We start from the raw sequence: 16370 nt of genomic DNA, 5'->3' as shown, positions 1-16370 counted from the left end.
ACTTGCCACATTTTCTAATGACAAAGTCAGTTGTAGTGCCTGTTTGAAATCCAGTTGGGCTTCAGCTAGTAAGGCTTTTGCAAGGTTGCATTATTAATGTGATATACCAGTTTCTCAGCAACTCATTAAGGGTTAAACCAAAGTCACATTCCTCTGTTAGTTGTTCTAACCTAGTCAACAATCCTGATACGGATTTCCCTGGTTCTTGAAGTGCCAAGTAAAACCGATAGTGTCTCAGAATTAGGGGAGACTTGGGGGTTGTAACATTCCTTTGCTAAATCTGTAAGCCTTTGAAATGGTTTAGTATCTGGTGCCTCAGGGAAAGTTAGGGTCCTAATAAACAAGCTGTCAGCAGAATTACTTGTTGCTTTTCATCTGCCCCAGTGTCATTTGCCCACGAAAAAAAACATTGTTTCCACATATTGGGCCCAGTCTTTAACAATAGGAAAAAGTGAGTCAAACTTCCCAAATAACAGCATAATGCCAGAAATGCTTAACCCAACCCAAAGGCAACTGTTGCAAATGAATTTCTTCAAGGGTTTGCTTTTCTCTCATTGCCACTGAAAAAAACTCCAAAGCGACTGGTATCCCATCACCAAGTCACCTTTTATTTATATGTGGAAAGTCCTTGACACTGATCCAGCTCCCCCAAGCCAGCACTCAGTGAACAGGATGTCTGACACACCTGCTCTTACTTATCAGACAGAACTCCTTGATTGGACCAGATTAACACTCCCAATCGTGGAATTCATATTCTATGAGGTCCATCTGGTTAATGCCGTTACAATCACTATAAATATCTTTATCATTACAGACTGTACACAGAAACTGGAGACTTTAACAGTCATACCACACTAGTCATACCATTCTTAGTCTTGGCATTCACTGGAAAGAGGGACATGACAGATGTTCAGGTTAGAGATAGATGTTAAATTACTCTGGGTCAAGTCGGCATAAGGAGGAAGGAAGTGTTGGGTATTCTAAAAGGGATTAAGGTGGACAAGTCCCCAGGTCCGATTGGGATCTATCCCAGGTTACTGAGGGAAGGGAAAGAGGAAATAATTGAGTCCTTAACAGATATCTTTGCAGCATCCTTGAACAAGGGTGAGGTCCCAGAGGACTGGAGAATTGGTAATGTTGTCCTCTTGTTTAAGAAAGGTAGCAGGGGTAATCCAGGTAATTATTGACCAGTGAGCCTGACGTCAGTGGTAGGGAAGCTGCTGGAGAAGATAGTGAGGAATAGGATCTATTTATATCAAGAGTGTGGTGCTGGAAAAGCACAGCAGGTCAGGCAGCATCCAAAGAGCAGGAGAATCGATGTTTCAGGCATAAGCCCTTCATCAGGAATCAGGGCTTATGCCCAAGATGTCGATTCTCCTGCTCCTGGAATGCTGCTTGACCTGCTGTGCTTTTCCAACTCCACACTCTCAACTCTGATCTCCAGCATCTGCAGTCCTCACTTTCTCCATAGCATCTATTTATGTTTGGAAGAAAATGGGCTTATCAGTGATAGGCAGCATGGCTTTGTGCAGGGAAGGTCATGTCTTACCAACTTAAAAGAATTCTTTGAGCAAGTGACAAAATTGATTGATGAGGGAAGGGCTGCCAATGTCATATACATGGACTTTATACATAAATGGTCTGGAGGAAGGTATCGGTGGTCTGATTAGCAAGTTTGCAGATGACACTAAGATTTGTGGAGTAGCAAAAATTCGAGGGGACTGTCAAAGAATGCAACAGAATATAAATAGATTGGAGAGTTGGGCAGTGAAATGGCAGATGGAGCTCAATCCCGACAAATGTGAAACAATGCACTTTGGAAGATCCAATTTCAGATCAAATTTTACAGTAAATGGAAAAGCCCTGGGGAAAATTGATGTACAGAGAGATCTGGGTGTTCAGGTCCATTATACCCTGAAGGTGGCAATGAAGTTCGATAGAGTGGTCAAGAAGGCGTACGGCATGCTTTCCTTCTTCAGATGGGGTATTGAGTGCAAGATTTGGCAGGTCATGTTACAGTTGTGTAGGACTTTGAGTCATCCACATTTGGAATACTGTGTACAGTTCTGGTCGCCACATTACCAAAAGGACGTGGGTGTTTTGGAGAGGGTACAGAGGAGGTTCACCAGGATGTTGCCTGGTATGGAGGGCCCTAGTTAAGAAGAAAGGTTGAGTAGATTAAGATTGTTTTCATTAGAAAGACAGAGGTTGATGGGGAGACCTGATTGAGGTTCACAAAATCATGAGAAGTAGGCAGGGTGGATAGCAAGACGCTTTTTCTCAGAGTGGGTTATGAGTTCAAAGTGAGAGGGGAAAAGTTTAAGGGAGATATGCATGGAAAGTTATTTATGCAGAGGGTGGTGGGTGCCTGGAACGCATTGTCAGCAGAGGTGGTAGAGGTGGGCACGATAGCGTCATTTAAGATGTATCTCGACAGATACATGAAGGGACAAACAGCAGAAAGATAAAGATCCTTAGAAAATAGGTGACAAGTTTAGATAGAGGATCTAGATTGACGCAGGCTTGGAAGGCCAAAGGATCTGTTCCTGTGTTGTAACTTTCTTTGTTCTTTTGTTCTTCTAAGCAATTCATATCCCAATCAATCAATAACCTATCTATGCCTGTTACAGGAGCAAAATTAAGCCATTAGAGTCTGCTCTGCCATTCAATCATTTTATGTTTCTCAACCCCATTCTCTTGCCTCCTCCTCATAACCCTGGATTCCCTTAACAAAGGTCCTGTCCAACTATACAAATGGTTATTACTTTTTCAGAAATAAATAGCTATGAGGAGCATTTTGAAGAATATAATGGGAATTTGAATCACATTACTATTTCTGATCGATACTTTGATTTTGTGATCAATCTGCAACAGTGACCACAGCACCTAAATTCATACAAAACACCCAAGGTGGTACATCCGGCATTGCATTAAATGTTGTTCAGATTAAATGTACAAATGTATAATGGTGAGAGATACATTATTCTTACAGTTAGTTAAACAATTGACTGAAAACTTTGAAAATGTATTGAAAGTATTCCTCAGTTGAACTACGTTTGTGATTTAAGTACCCCATAATTGTCCTGTTCATCAACAGACACCTAAACAAATGTCTTTACAATAAACATAGCCACCATATAATAACACATTTATAAAAGCTCTACTATTGTCTTGGTAGATATATTTAGGTATGTATCAACGAACCATTAAAAGCAAAGGCGATACTAAGTAGAAGGTAAACTTACCAATGGTATTTTTATATGATAAAATCACAAGTGAAACCTGTGACCAAGGCAGCGGTTTACACAAAATACCATCAAATGTATCAAAGTCTTCATTGGATAGGTCGGCAGGCTTGGCGTTTTCCACAGGTACTGGTGTTGCATTGAACCCAACAGCTCCAAGTGTGCGTTTCATGATGTCTCTCCGTCCTAAATGAAACAGGAGTTTCAGCCCTTTTTTAAGCTTTTACTACAATGTTGTAATGTCTTTATCTGATAAAATATGAGAAAGTCACAATGTTATGCTGCAGAAAAAATGTCGATTCCAGTTATCAAACTGAAAATAAAGTTATGGGCGGCATGGTGGCACAGTGGTTAGCACTGCTGCCTCACAGCACCAGAGACCCAGGTTCAATTCCCGCCTCAGGCGACTCTCTGTGTGGAGTTTGCATGTTCTCCCTGTGTCTGCGTGGGTTTCCTCCGGGTGCTCCGGTTTCCTCCCACAGTCCAAAAATGTGCAGGTTAGGTGAATTGGCCAAGTTAAATTGCCCGTAGTGTTAGGTGAAGGGGTAAATGTAGGGCAATGGGTCTGGGTGGGTTGCGCTTCGGCGGGTCGGTGTGGACTTGTTGGGCCGAAGGGCCTGTTTCCACACTGTAAGTAATCTAATCTAATCTAATCTTACTGCATAATTCAGCCTCATATCTATATCTTAAACATTACAAGGGGGTTAAGTGGAAAGGTCCTGCAAATAGGCAGGGAGATGAGGGTCAAAAGAACAGCCAAATGAATAGATTGCTGAGGACAAGCTGAGAAGAAGTTAGATGCTGAACAGGGTGCTAACAAGAAATGTGAATGGCTGAAAATGCATGCCTGTGCTGGGAACAACCCATACAAAACAGGATCTATAGGGAGGGAGGGGAAAAAACTTTGAGGAGGGTGTTTATGTTCTGAAATTGTTAAACTCAATGTTGAATCCTAAAGGTTGTAAGGTCCAAGGTGGAAGATGAGGTATTGTTTCTCCAGCTTGCAATCGGCCTCTCTCTAGCACTACACTTGGCCTGAGACAGAAATATTGTCATGAGAACACAGTGGTGTGTTGAAGTGGTTGGCAACTGGAAGTTTGGAGCCATTTTTATGGACAGAACATTTGTCATCTGTAAAATGGTCACCCAATATGTCTTTCATCTCCTCAGTGTAGAGACCATATTATAAGCAGTGAAAGCTGTAGACGAGATTGAAAGAAGATGATGTAGGATTGAATTGGCTTCATTATAGTAAATTTTGCCATCATATCCCTAAATATATTTGTTAAAATTATATTCTATGTGTAAAATAGACAAGGCATCAGGGATTAGGTCTGTAGAAGGTTAGCTACAGTCCATGACAGGTCAAGAAATGATTAAAAGGATCAATTCAGACCATGTAAAGATTCATTGTTTAAAGTTCTTAGAATGTGAATGATCATAGGACGGCTGTTAGCTTTTTAATCAGTGAGGATAATAAACATGTTACATTAAATAGTTGTGAAAAAGGGCAAGTACATATCAATTCCATCAAGTGATCATTGTAGATAAATAAACAGCAAGGAAGCATGATTTTTAAGATGCTAAGTGTGTGTCATCCTCAAAAGAATGTGAAGACAGAAAATCAACGTTAATCAAAATGCAAGATGTTCTGCCAACCATACCTTGAGGACTGGTTTCCATCACAAATGCAACAGCTCATTTTATCACAGATTTTTATTATTATGGAAAAGTTAATAAAATCTATAAACCCTGTGAAAGGATCCTCTTCCCTCAATATTTTGTAATAACTTATAGCGAGTCTGAACTGAAAGTTCTTGTTAGATGTACTTGCCCAGTTTACTCTGCGATTGTAATTGACCTAAACATCACAATTAATTTTAGTGAAAATGTCAGACCTTACGAAACTATCCCCATCAATGTAACAACCTGTTCAATGTAACACTTCATCTTGGTTCTGCCTGTTCGCTATCACCCCCACTCCAGCCTATCTTGACCTCCTTCCACCTATCGCATTTCCAACACCCCTCCCCCAAGTCCCTCCTCCCTACCTTTTATCTTAGCCTGCTGGACACACTTTCCTCATTCCTGAAGAAGGGCTCATGCACGAAACGTCGATTCTCCTGCTCCTTGAATGCTGCCTGACCTGCTGCGCTTTTCCAGCAACACATTTTCAGCTCTTATCTTCAGCATCTGCAGTCCTCACTCTCTCCTCGAAAATTGTACTAAATACTCTTGTTCATTGAATGCACACATTAACGGGGACTCTAATATTGTTACTAGATTAGACTAGACTAGATTAGTGCAGAAACAGACCCTTCAGCCCAACCAGTCCACACCGACCCTCTGAAGAGTAACCCACACAGACCCATTTCCCTCTCACTAATGCACCTAACACTATGGGCAATTTAGCATGGCCAATTCACTTGACCTGCACATCTTTGAACTGTGGGAGGAAACTCATGCAGACATGGGGAGAATGTGCAAACCCCACACAGACAGTCGCCCAAAGCTGGAATCGAACTTGGAACCTGATGCTGAGAGGCAGCAGTGCTAACCACTGAGCCACACTGCCCATTACTAGTTAAAGCCAGACCTGCATCTCTTCCAGAGGAGATACTGGAGGTGTTTAGTGGAGGAGGTGGAAGAGGGGGCATGTCCTGCATCTGCAGAGGTTAAGAAGGTCTTCCAAATACTTGGCAAATAGGCAGAAAAAGACAATTCTCGGGAGATGATGTAAATATTGCTTGATTTGTCCAAGGCATTGGCTTGCTAATGCTCTGAGTACATGGTAGCTCAGTGGTTAGCACTGCTGTCTCACAGTGCCAGGCACCCAGGTTCGATTCTAGACTCAGGCAAATGTCCGTGTGGAGTTTGCACATTCTCCCTGTGTCTGCGTGGGTTTTCTCCGGTGCTCCAGTTTCCTCCCACAGTCCAAAGATATGCTGGTTAGGTGAATTGGCCATACTAAATTGCCCACAGTGTTCAGGCATATGTCGTTAGAGGCATTAGTCAGGGGAAATGTAAAGTAAGAGGGTAGGGGCATAGGTTTGGGTGGGAAACTCTTCGGAGGGTCAGTGTGGACTTGTTGGGCCGAATGGCCTGTTTTCACACTGTAGGGATTTGATGATTCAAATCACACCATTGGTGGAACTTAAATTCAATTAGTATAATCTGGAATTGAAAGTGAGTCTCAGTAATGGTGACCATTAGTGTAAAATCCCATTTGGTTCTCTTATGCTCTTTAGGGAAGGCAATCTGTTGTACTACCTGGTCTGACCAACATGTCACTCCAGACCTACAACAATGGGATTGTGTGGCAACCAGAGTACACAGTATTCCACCAATGTCCTAACCAATGTTTTACAAAGTTGTAATAAGACTTCCTTGCTCCTATATTCTATACCCCAGCTAATGAAGGCAAGCATCCCATATGTCTTCTTCACTACCTGTGCAGACACCTTCAGGGATTTATGGATTTGTATGCCAAAATCCTTTTGTCCCTCAATGCTCCCCAGGAGCCCACCATTCAGTGTGGATATCCTTCCCTTTTTAAACCTCCCAAAATGCAACACCCACATTTATCAAGATTAAATATCATTGCTCTGCCCAATTTACCAGCTGATCAATATCAAAACGTAGCCTGAGATCATCCTCCTCATTATCGACCACACCACTAATTTTCATGTCATCTGTAAGCTTATCAATTATATCTACTCCAATCACATCAGGTTGTTAATGTACTAAATAAACAGCAAGGGCCCCAGCACCAGTCTCTGTGGTACACTACTGGTCACAGGTTTCCAATCACAAAAACAACCATCCATCGCACTTTGCCTCCTAGTTGCAAGCCAATTTTGGATCCAGTTTGCCAACTTGCCTTGCATCCCATGAGCTTCCACCTTTTCCACCAGTTTGCATTTGGGACCTTGTCAAAGGTCTAACTGAAGTAAATGTAAATCACATCAACTGTATTGCGCTCATCAATATATTTAGTCACTTGTTTCAAAAAACTCAATTAAATTAGTCAGATAGGATCTCCCTCTAACAAATCTGTACTGACCATCCCTGATCAATCCTTGTTTTTCTAAGTGTTAATTAATCCTGTCCTTCAGATTTTTTTTCAATAATTTCCCTACCACTGACATCAGGCTAACTGACCATCTAGCCTACCCCTGCTGCCCTTATTGAACAAAGGAACCACATTAACTATCCTCCAATCATCTGGCACATCACCTGTGGCCAGCAAGATTTGAATATCACCACCAGGACCCCAGCAATTTTCTCCATTGCTTCCCATAACAGTTTGGGATAAATCTCATCTCAGCCTTGGGGATTATCTTTATGCTTGTTAAAACATCTAATACCTCCTCATGATTAATCTAAACAAGTTCTAGAACCTCACCATTCCAACTGAAATCTCCAGCTATAATGTCTTTCTCCCTTGTGAATACAGAGGAAAAATATTCATTTAAGACTTCTGGCTCCACATGCAGGTTGCCTCTTTGGTCTCTAACAGGCCACACTCTTACCTTGGCAATCATTGTGCTCATAATATACGTATAAGATTTTTCTGAATCCTATTTGCCAAAGATATTTCATGGCCCCTCTATGCTCTCCTAATTTCTTTTAAGCACTCCACCACACTTTAGATCCTCCTAAAGGGCCTCCTCTGTTTTTTTTAATGCATTGTACCTGACATATGCTTCCTTCTTTTTTATCACACTCCAATTTCCCTTCATATCCAGTGTTCTCTGGTGTTGTTCCCTTGCCTTCAGAGGAACATGTGACCTTGAACTCTTACCATACCACCCTTAAAAGACTCCCACTCTGTAAATGTAGACTACCTGCAAGTAGATGCTCCCATTCTAGTTTGTTAAATCCTGTTGAAAGATATTGAATGCCAGGGGGCATTGATTAGAGTCTCTCTTGTTGGAAATTATCATTGTCTGGAGGTTATGCGGTGTGAATGTTACTTGCAACTTGTCAGCCCAAACCTGGATATCGTCCAGGTCTTGCTGCATTTGGACGTAGATGGTTTCAGCACCTGCAGAATCACAAATGGTGCTGGACATTATGCAATCATCCCCTGTGATATAGGATATGATATTTATATGGATTTTAATATAATTTGTTTTTAATTTTGGATTTTTGAATATTGAATTTGTGGCATGTGGGTTTTCTCCATGAAACATTTCTCACACTGTCTGAACGGTTTAATAATTAACTGAATGTATTTCTGTAGCTATGGTTATTTCTTTCAAAATACTTTAAGAGAGGTAGTCTCAAGGACTAGTGGTTTTTTACGTAAATTCAGTGAGTTTACACCTGTTCAAGATACGCAGAATTGTGCCTTAAGCTTTCCGTTGGAAGTTCCTGAGCTTGTTCTTGTTGAGTCTGAGAAAAAACCCATAATTGAAAAAAGGGGCTAATTTTAGTTTCAGATTGAGGCAGTGCTAAAGAAATTTTGGATGAAGATGGATGTGTAAATTAGTTAGTCCTGAGAAAGGCAGGTGACACATTTGCTCACAATCAGTTACCTCTCAATGAGGAATTTAGTGATACTGCCAGGTCAGAAGTATTTGGATAAAACCCTGAAGAGGTTATTTGAAGCTGAGAATGTTTAAGATTAGGTGAATGGAAGTCCAAGAAGAAGCCATCAGATTTTCCAGATAGTGGGGAGTAATCACAGTGAAATTAAGTCTATGGAGGTGATGTGGAAGGTGATTTTCTTTGGTGTGAGTACTGTGCAAGCAGTGTTTTGTATTCTGGAGGAGTGTTATAGAGATCTATAAAGGAGTGTTTTGGGATCTGTCAAAGATTGCTTTTGGGGTTATATGTAATCTTGTGTTTTAAAATCTTTACATTTACTATATAAGTAACAAGTCAGGTTTATTCGGTTTTATCTTCATTGCTTTTGCTTAATAAACTTCTGCTTTATTACTTTAATAAAATCAAAACAAAGTATGATCTATCCAGCTAGATTTCAGCATGGTATCTGAAATTTCCAGTAATAACATCATCTGGCATTGTAACACAGCAAACATTTCCACTTCTGACATTGTGATGGAGGGTAGGTCTTTTGATGAAGCAGCTGAAGATGATTGGACCTAGGACATTACCCTGAAAAACTCCTGCAGAGACGCCCTCGAGCTGAGACCTTTAACAATCACAAGTATCTTCCTTTATAGGTTTCAGATTGGGTTTATTATTCATCTCAAAACCCACTGAACTAGAGTAGAAATAGGCTATCAGTAATACTGAGGGACTGCCTAAGAATGAGATGGCACAAAATTGGCATTCATATCCAACCATTTGATGGCATGGTGTGAAGTATATTTTTGGTTACTTTCTTCATGTTTCAAGGTTGATCATGTTGATAGGGCTTTTGTCGATAGCTTGTAAGACTTGCCTTATCTCTTGCAGTTATCAATTTCTGAAAGGATGTCAATGATCTCTCATTTATGAGGGAGGCAAAGGTGTGGTGGCCTATCCACATCATTGCTAATTCAAAATTCTTGTGTTATTCAAGGCTTTGTTCTTGTATAGGATTATTAGGTCATGGGTTAGGAAGCCGACAATACCCCTTCCTTTCTCCCTGAGAAAATGTATTGTTTCAGTGGATGTGTTCCTGATTAATCCCTGCCTCTCTTCTCCAAATGCAAATTTATTGTGTCCCTCATAATTGCTTCTAAAAGTTTCCCTACCATTGAAGTTAGACTAACTGGCTTGTAGTTTCCTGGTTTATCCCATCTCCATCTTAAATAATGGTACCATATTGGGTGTCCTCCAGTGCTCTGACACCTCCCCTGTGGCCAGACAAGAATTAAAAAGTATTGACAATGCCTCTGCTACTTGCTCCCTTGCCTCACTCAACAACTTGGGATATATTTCATCCAATCCTGGAGAGTTATCCAGTTTTAAGCCTGCCAAGCCATTCAGTTCCTTCTTATTGTCAGTGCTAATTTTTTTAATTATGTGACACAATCCTTCTGGCTGATTTCTATATCCATATCAATCCTCTCACTAGTGAAAGCTGACATAAATAATTCACTTAGAACCCTACCTATATCCTCTGGCTCCACACTGTGGTTCTAAATGGTCCTATTTACCCTATTTTCCTTAATGTATTTGAAAAATAACTTCGGATTTTCCTTTCTTTTATCAGCCATTATTCTTTCATTTGCCTTTTTTGTCCTCCTAATCTTGCTTTAAACTTCCCTATTATTCATTCTGTCCTCTCTCGGGCTCTGCTGTATCTGCCATTTGCCTCCTTTTTTCTCTTCATCCAACCCAGTATATTCCTCAATATCCAGTATTCACAAGATTTAATGGTCTCGCCCTTTATCTTTATTGGTATATGTTGGCCCTGTACTCTCCATATTTCCTTCTTGCATCCCACTGCTTTGAGACAGAATTATCTGAAAGTATCTACTCCCAGTCCACTCTGGCCAAATCATATCTGATCTTTTTAAAATTGGCCTTCCTGCACTTTTGCACTTTGACTTAAGGCCCATCTTTTGTCCTTTTCCATAATGAGTTTGAATCTAATGGAGTTATGATCACGGTCAGCAAAATGCTCCTCCATTAAAATTTCAACCACTTGCCAGTATCATTACGTAAAATTAAGTTCAGGACCAACCCCTCTCTTGTAAGACCTTCTATGTAATGGCTTTAAAAACTCTCTGAGATGCATTTTAAAAATTCCGCCCCCACTAAACCTTTCACATTTATGACTTCTCCAGTTTATGCTGGGGAATTTGAAATCCCCTACTAATACTACTCTATTACTTTTACACTTCTCTGAGATTTCCCTACATATCTGCTCTTCTTTTTCTCTTAGACTGTTAGAGATTTCTGTTCCTATTAGACAGGAAGGGACTAAATGTGGTTTTACAACAATCAGTGATAGTTCTGTGGGCACCATTACTGGTATCAGCTTTATCTTCCACATTTACTAATTAATTAAATTTTTCCCACCCATCATCTTTCTTTAGTCATGCTCAGTCTATCCACTATCACCCTTAAACTACATTCAATTATCCATAACCTTTCATTTTCACATTTGACTATCTGCCCACACCCTTCACTCAGCAATATCCTGGATAACTGCAGTCAGACATTCCTATCTCCAATCCTCTTGTATCAGCGGCCAACATACTATTTGCTTTCCTAATTGCTTGCAGTACCTTTCTGTCTACTTACATTAATAAGATCATTCAGATCCCTTTATATATCCACACTTCCCATATACAGAGGAACTTCGATTATCCGAATATCAATTATCCGAAGGGATCTTAAGATCCCGATGGAAACAAAAAGCTGTTTCAACCCTGATCATGTCTTTTGTTTACAGGTATAATGATTAGAAACAGGGTTGGGGCCAGGTTCGAGAGCGGAGGGGCGGGGTCTCACGTGCAGTGTGCTTTTGCCTAGTCTCCTGAACAGGGACCAGATTTCCACAGAAAACTCTAAGGCCCAGAGGAAATCAATTAACCGATTAATCAATTATCCAAATGAAATAGTGCCCACCCATCTCATTTGGATAATCAAGGTTCCTCTGTATTAGCATTTAAATACTGGTCTGCCTTTCTGTTTTTCACACCAAAGGCACATTACAAAGTGTACTGCATCTGTCATGTGCTTGACCACTCACTCACCTTGTCAAAATCACCTTGAAGCCTCCTGCCTCCTCTTCACAAGCTCATCCAGTTTTGTGCTTCAGTAAACTGACAGTATTGCATTTGGTTCCCTTATCATTTATATATGTCATGAATAATTGGGCTCAAGCACTAACCTTACGGTACACCAATATTCACTGCTTGCCACCCAGAAAAAGACTCATGCATTACCATTCTGTTTCCTGTCTGTTAACCAATGTTCAATCCATGCCAACACAATATCCTCTATCCCATGTGCTTTAGTTCTGTCCATTAACCTTTTATGAGAGACAATATCAAAAACCTGAAATCCAAATACACCACATCCGCTGGTTCTCCATGATCTATTCTTCTAGATACATCATCATAAAATTCCAGTTGATTTGTTAAGCATGATTTAAGCATGTCCATGGGAAATAGGAACAGTAGAAGACCATTTGGCCCCTTGAGACTACTCTGCAATGTTGTAGAATCATGGCTGATCCAACATTTCTCAAATCCACTTTTCTGTCCATTCCCCATATGCCTTGATTCCCCAACTGATCAATAACCCACACCAGCCTTAAATATACATAAGGATTCTACCAGCATAGCTCTCCATGGCAAGGGGTTCCAAAGCCACTCAACCCTCTAAAAGAAGAAATTCCTTCTTCTCGCAGCCTTAAACTGCAACCCTTTATTCGGAGACTATGCTCCCTGGTCCTAGATTCTCTTGTGAGGGAAACATCTTCTCAGCATTTACCGTCAAGCCTTTAAGAATCCAATATGTTTTAATAATATCACCTCTCATTCCTCTAAACTCCAATGAGTCAAATCCCAAACTGACTAACTTCTGCTCATAAGATGATCTCTCGTGACCAGGGATTATTCCAATGAAACTTCTCTGAACTGCCTCCAATGAAATAATACATGTCCTTAAGTAGGCAGACCAAAATGTCTTACAGTAGTCCTTGTAGTGTTGCAGTAAGACTTCCCTACTCATATACATCAGCCCCTTAAAATAAAGGTCAACATGAGACTTCCTGATTACCTGCTGCAACTGTGTGTTGAATTTCTGCGTTTCATGCAGTTATTTTCCACTTAAATAATACTGTTCTTTCATTCTCCTTTCCAAAATAGACAACTTCCCACAATATGCCCATTTCCAACTGTTTGCCCACTAACGCAACCTATCAATATCTCTGTATAAACCATTGTATCCCTCTTGCAACCAGTCTTTTCACCAAGATTGTATGGCATAAGAGGCAAAGGTTGTTTGTGTGACTGGAGCCAAGTGTGCAGTGGTGTTCCACAGGGATCAGTGTTGGGTCCCTTAATCTTTGTGATATTCATAAATGATGTAGATGAGAATGTGGGAGAATGATAACTTTATGGATGACACAAAGACTCGCTGGGTAATTGACAGTGTGGAGTAAGATCTTAGGTTACAGGAAATACAATAAATTGATTGGTCAGATGGGTAGAGAAGTGACAAATGGAATTTAACCCTAAGGTGATGCACTTTGGGAGAAGCAACAAGGGAGTACTCTATGAATGACTAGAAAGCTCAGAGGAACAAAGGGACCTTGCAGTGCTTGTCCACAGATCCCTGAAGATAACAGTGCACGTTAATAAGGTAGTTAAGGAGGAACATAGGGCATTTGCCTTTATCTGTTGAGGCTTGTTTATAAGAGCAAGGAGATCAAATTGGAGCTGTACAGAACTTTGGTTTGAGTACAATTTGCAGTTCTGGGCACCATACTATAGGAAGGATGTGATTGCATGGACAGCATTGAAGAGATTCATTGGGATATTGCCTGGTTTGGAGCATTTTAATTGTGGAGAAGTTGGATAAGCTTGGGTTATTTTCTTTGGAGCAAAGAAGGTTGAGGGAACACCTGATAGAGTTGTATACAATTATGAGGGGCACAGACAGAGTGGACAGAAAGCAGTTGTTCCTCTTCATTGAAGGGTCAAGAACAAAGGTGAAAGGTTTGGAGGGATTTGAGGAAATTTTTTTAACTCAGATGATGGTGGGGACTGGAATGCAAGCCTCCTACTTAGTTAGCAAAATTAAAGTTCATGATAACAGAGGTGATGTATTGATGTGGATAGAGAAATGGTTGGCAGTCAGAGAGTAGAGAGTTGGAATAAATGGGTCCTTTTCAGAGTGGCAGGCAGTGACAAGTGGGGTACCGCAGGGTTTAGTGCTGCAACCCCAGCTATTCACAATATACATTAATGATTTGGACGAAGGAATTGAATTTAATATCCCCAAATGGACAGATGACACTAAGTTGGTTAGCAGTGTTTGCTGTGAGGAAGATTCTAAGAGGCTGCAAGGTGACTTGGACAAGTTAACTGAGTGGGCAAGTACTTGGCAAATGCAATATAATGTAGATAAATGTGAGGTTATCAACTTTGGTCGCAAAAACAGAAAGGTAGATTATCTGAATGGTAGCAGTTTAGGATAAGGTGTAACACAACGAGACCTGGGTGCCATGGTGAAACAGTTGCTGAAGGTTGGCATAAATACGCAGCAGATGGTGAGGAAAGCTAATGGCATGCTGGCCTTCACAGCAAGAGGATTTGAGTATAAGAGTAAGGACATCCTGCTGTGGTTATGTAGGGCCTTGGTGAGGCCACACCTTGAGTATTGTGTGCAGTTTTGGTCTCTTAGTCTAAGGAAAGGCATTCTTGCTAATGAGGGAATCTGGCAAAGGCTCACCAGACAGATTCCCGGAATGGCAGGACTGACATATAAAGAAAGACTGAATTGACTGGGCTTGTGTTCACTGGAATTTAGAAGCATGAGGGGCAAATCTCAGATAAAATATCAAATCCTGATGGGACTGGACAGGCTAAATGTGGGAAGAATAATCCCAATGTTGGAGGCAGGCCAGAACCAGGGGTCACAGACTAAGAATAAATAGTAGGGCATTCAGGACTGGGATAAGGAAGAATTTCTTCATTCATAAGAGCTGTGAATGTGCAGAATTCTCTACCACAGAAAGCTGTTGGGGTAGTTTGTTAGATACATTCAAGAGGGAGCTGGGTGTGACCCTTGCAGCTAAAGGAACCAAGGAATACAGAGAGAAAGCAGAAGTGGGATAGCAAAATCAGCCATGATCATATTGAATGGTAGAGCAGGCTCAAAGGGCTGAATGACCTACCCCTACCCCTAGTTTCTATGTTATTATGCTGTTGGGTACTCCCATTCACCTTCAAGCTGCTGACAACGTCATCCTGACACTGGGAAACTGAAAATTTGCCACTAATTAAATTCCCCACTCGCCACTTTCCCCACTCTCTGGTCTGTTATTAAAATCATCCCAGTACTTCAGCTGAGGCTGATTCAAGTGTGAACATGTCTAACTTTTCATTCTTTATTTGTAAGGTAAGTCCTCACTTAAAGTTATGGTTTTGTGCCTGAAAATCACAACTTTAAGTGAAATAACTTTAAATGGTTTTCATAGAGTTCAATGTTAAATTCCTTTGAACAGTCCATGCACAATAAATATAAAGCACAGATTAAAATATTGCACTCTATATGTGCAGTAACATGTATTCGCAACTAAAATAATTTGCAAAATAAAATAGATTAGTCAATATGAACGAAACACCACTGTTAGATACTTCAGGACCACTGTCAGTAAAACATAACATTAAAACATTATTAAGTTAATAGGGATGTACATTTCTGATTGTTTATATTCATAAAATAACCTCTAAACTACAATAATTTTAAAATCATAGAAAGAATACAAATACAAATATTGTAATTAAATTAAAATTACATGATTTAATTGATCAGGCTCTCGTGGCAGATCTGGCAAGGAGACCTATCTGCACTGATTAACTTCTGCCACTCGCTGGAGCCTAGAACTGCAGTGCAAGTTAAGAGTGGGAGGCTGAAGAGATGTGGATATCAGAGACTTTAAATGTAAGAACAGATGGACGGTTGAGAGACAGGGTGGGGCATGTGGTTGTGAGGAGGGGCTCAGGATTGGGGCAGGAATTGGAAGGCTAGGGGACTTCAGTGAGCAGAACATTGGGAAAGATCTTAAAAGCAGACAAACCACAGAATGGGAACTCTATGATAAACATCATTAAAGCAATTGAAACTCACATCTTTAAATAAATACATTATCACTATTAATGTTAAAGCAAACTGCTAACAGAGTCAACTTTAAGCAGGACTTACTGTTTTCTGTCTGTTTTTAATATGTACAAACTCAATTTAGTTGTAAACAATTCATGAACAGAGATGAAAATACAGATTTTAATATTTGCATTTTGTTATAATTTATACTTACTTTGTTGCGTGTAAGCCAGGAGTAGTGCCAAGAGTTTCCTGCTATGCCTGAGGGCAGAGCCCTCATAATTCACGTTGATCAGTGATGCCCTGAAGGTGCTGAGTGTAACCTCCACATTCACTGGAACGGACACCAAATTATTTGCTGTCTTGAACTCTAAACAAGCAAGT

The 16370-nt window shown here is 40.5% G+C and overlaps 1 protein-coding gene across 1 annotated transcript in view; it reads right to left on the bottom strand.

The window, feature by feature from the left end:
- The window catches only part of cfap54 (cilia and flagella associated 54), a 527984-nt gene that overhangs the window by 227261 nt on the left and 284353 nt on the right, over positions 1 to 16370 (bottom strand). Inside the window, exons 41-42 of the mRNA XM_087999737.1 lie at positions 16201 to 16356; positions 3246 to 3431 (exon numbers count right to left, since the gene is read on the bottom strand). Of these exons, the coding sequence (XP_087855863.1) occupies positions 3246 to 3431; positions 16201 to 16356 (342 nt within the window). The remainder of the gene's footprint in view (positions 1 to 3245; positions 3432 to 16200; positions 16357 to 16370) is intronic.

This window comes from Chiloscyllium plagiosum, unplaced genomic scaffold (assembly GCF_037043375.1).
Source record: "Chiloscyllium plagiosum isolate Xiang-an unplaced genomic scaffold, Cpla_swu_hap1 HiC_scaffold_23, whole genome shotgun sequence".
NCBI lineage: Eukaryota > Metazoa > Chordata > Chondrichthyes > Orectolobiformes > Hemiscylliidae > Chiloscyllium > Chiloscyllium plagiosum.
This window is presented reverse-complemented; position numbering and strand designations above follow the sequence as displayed.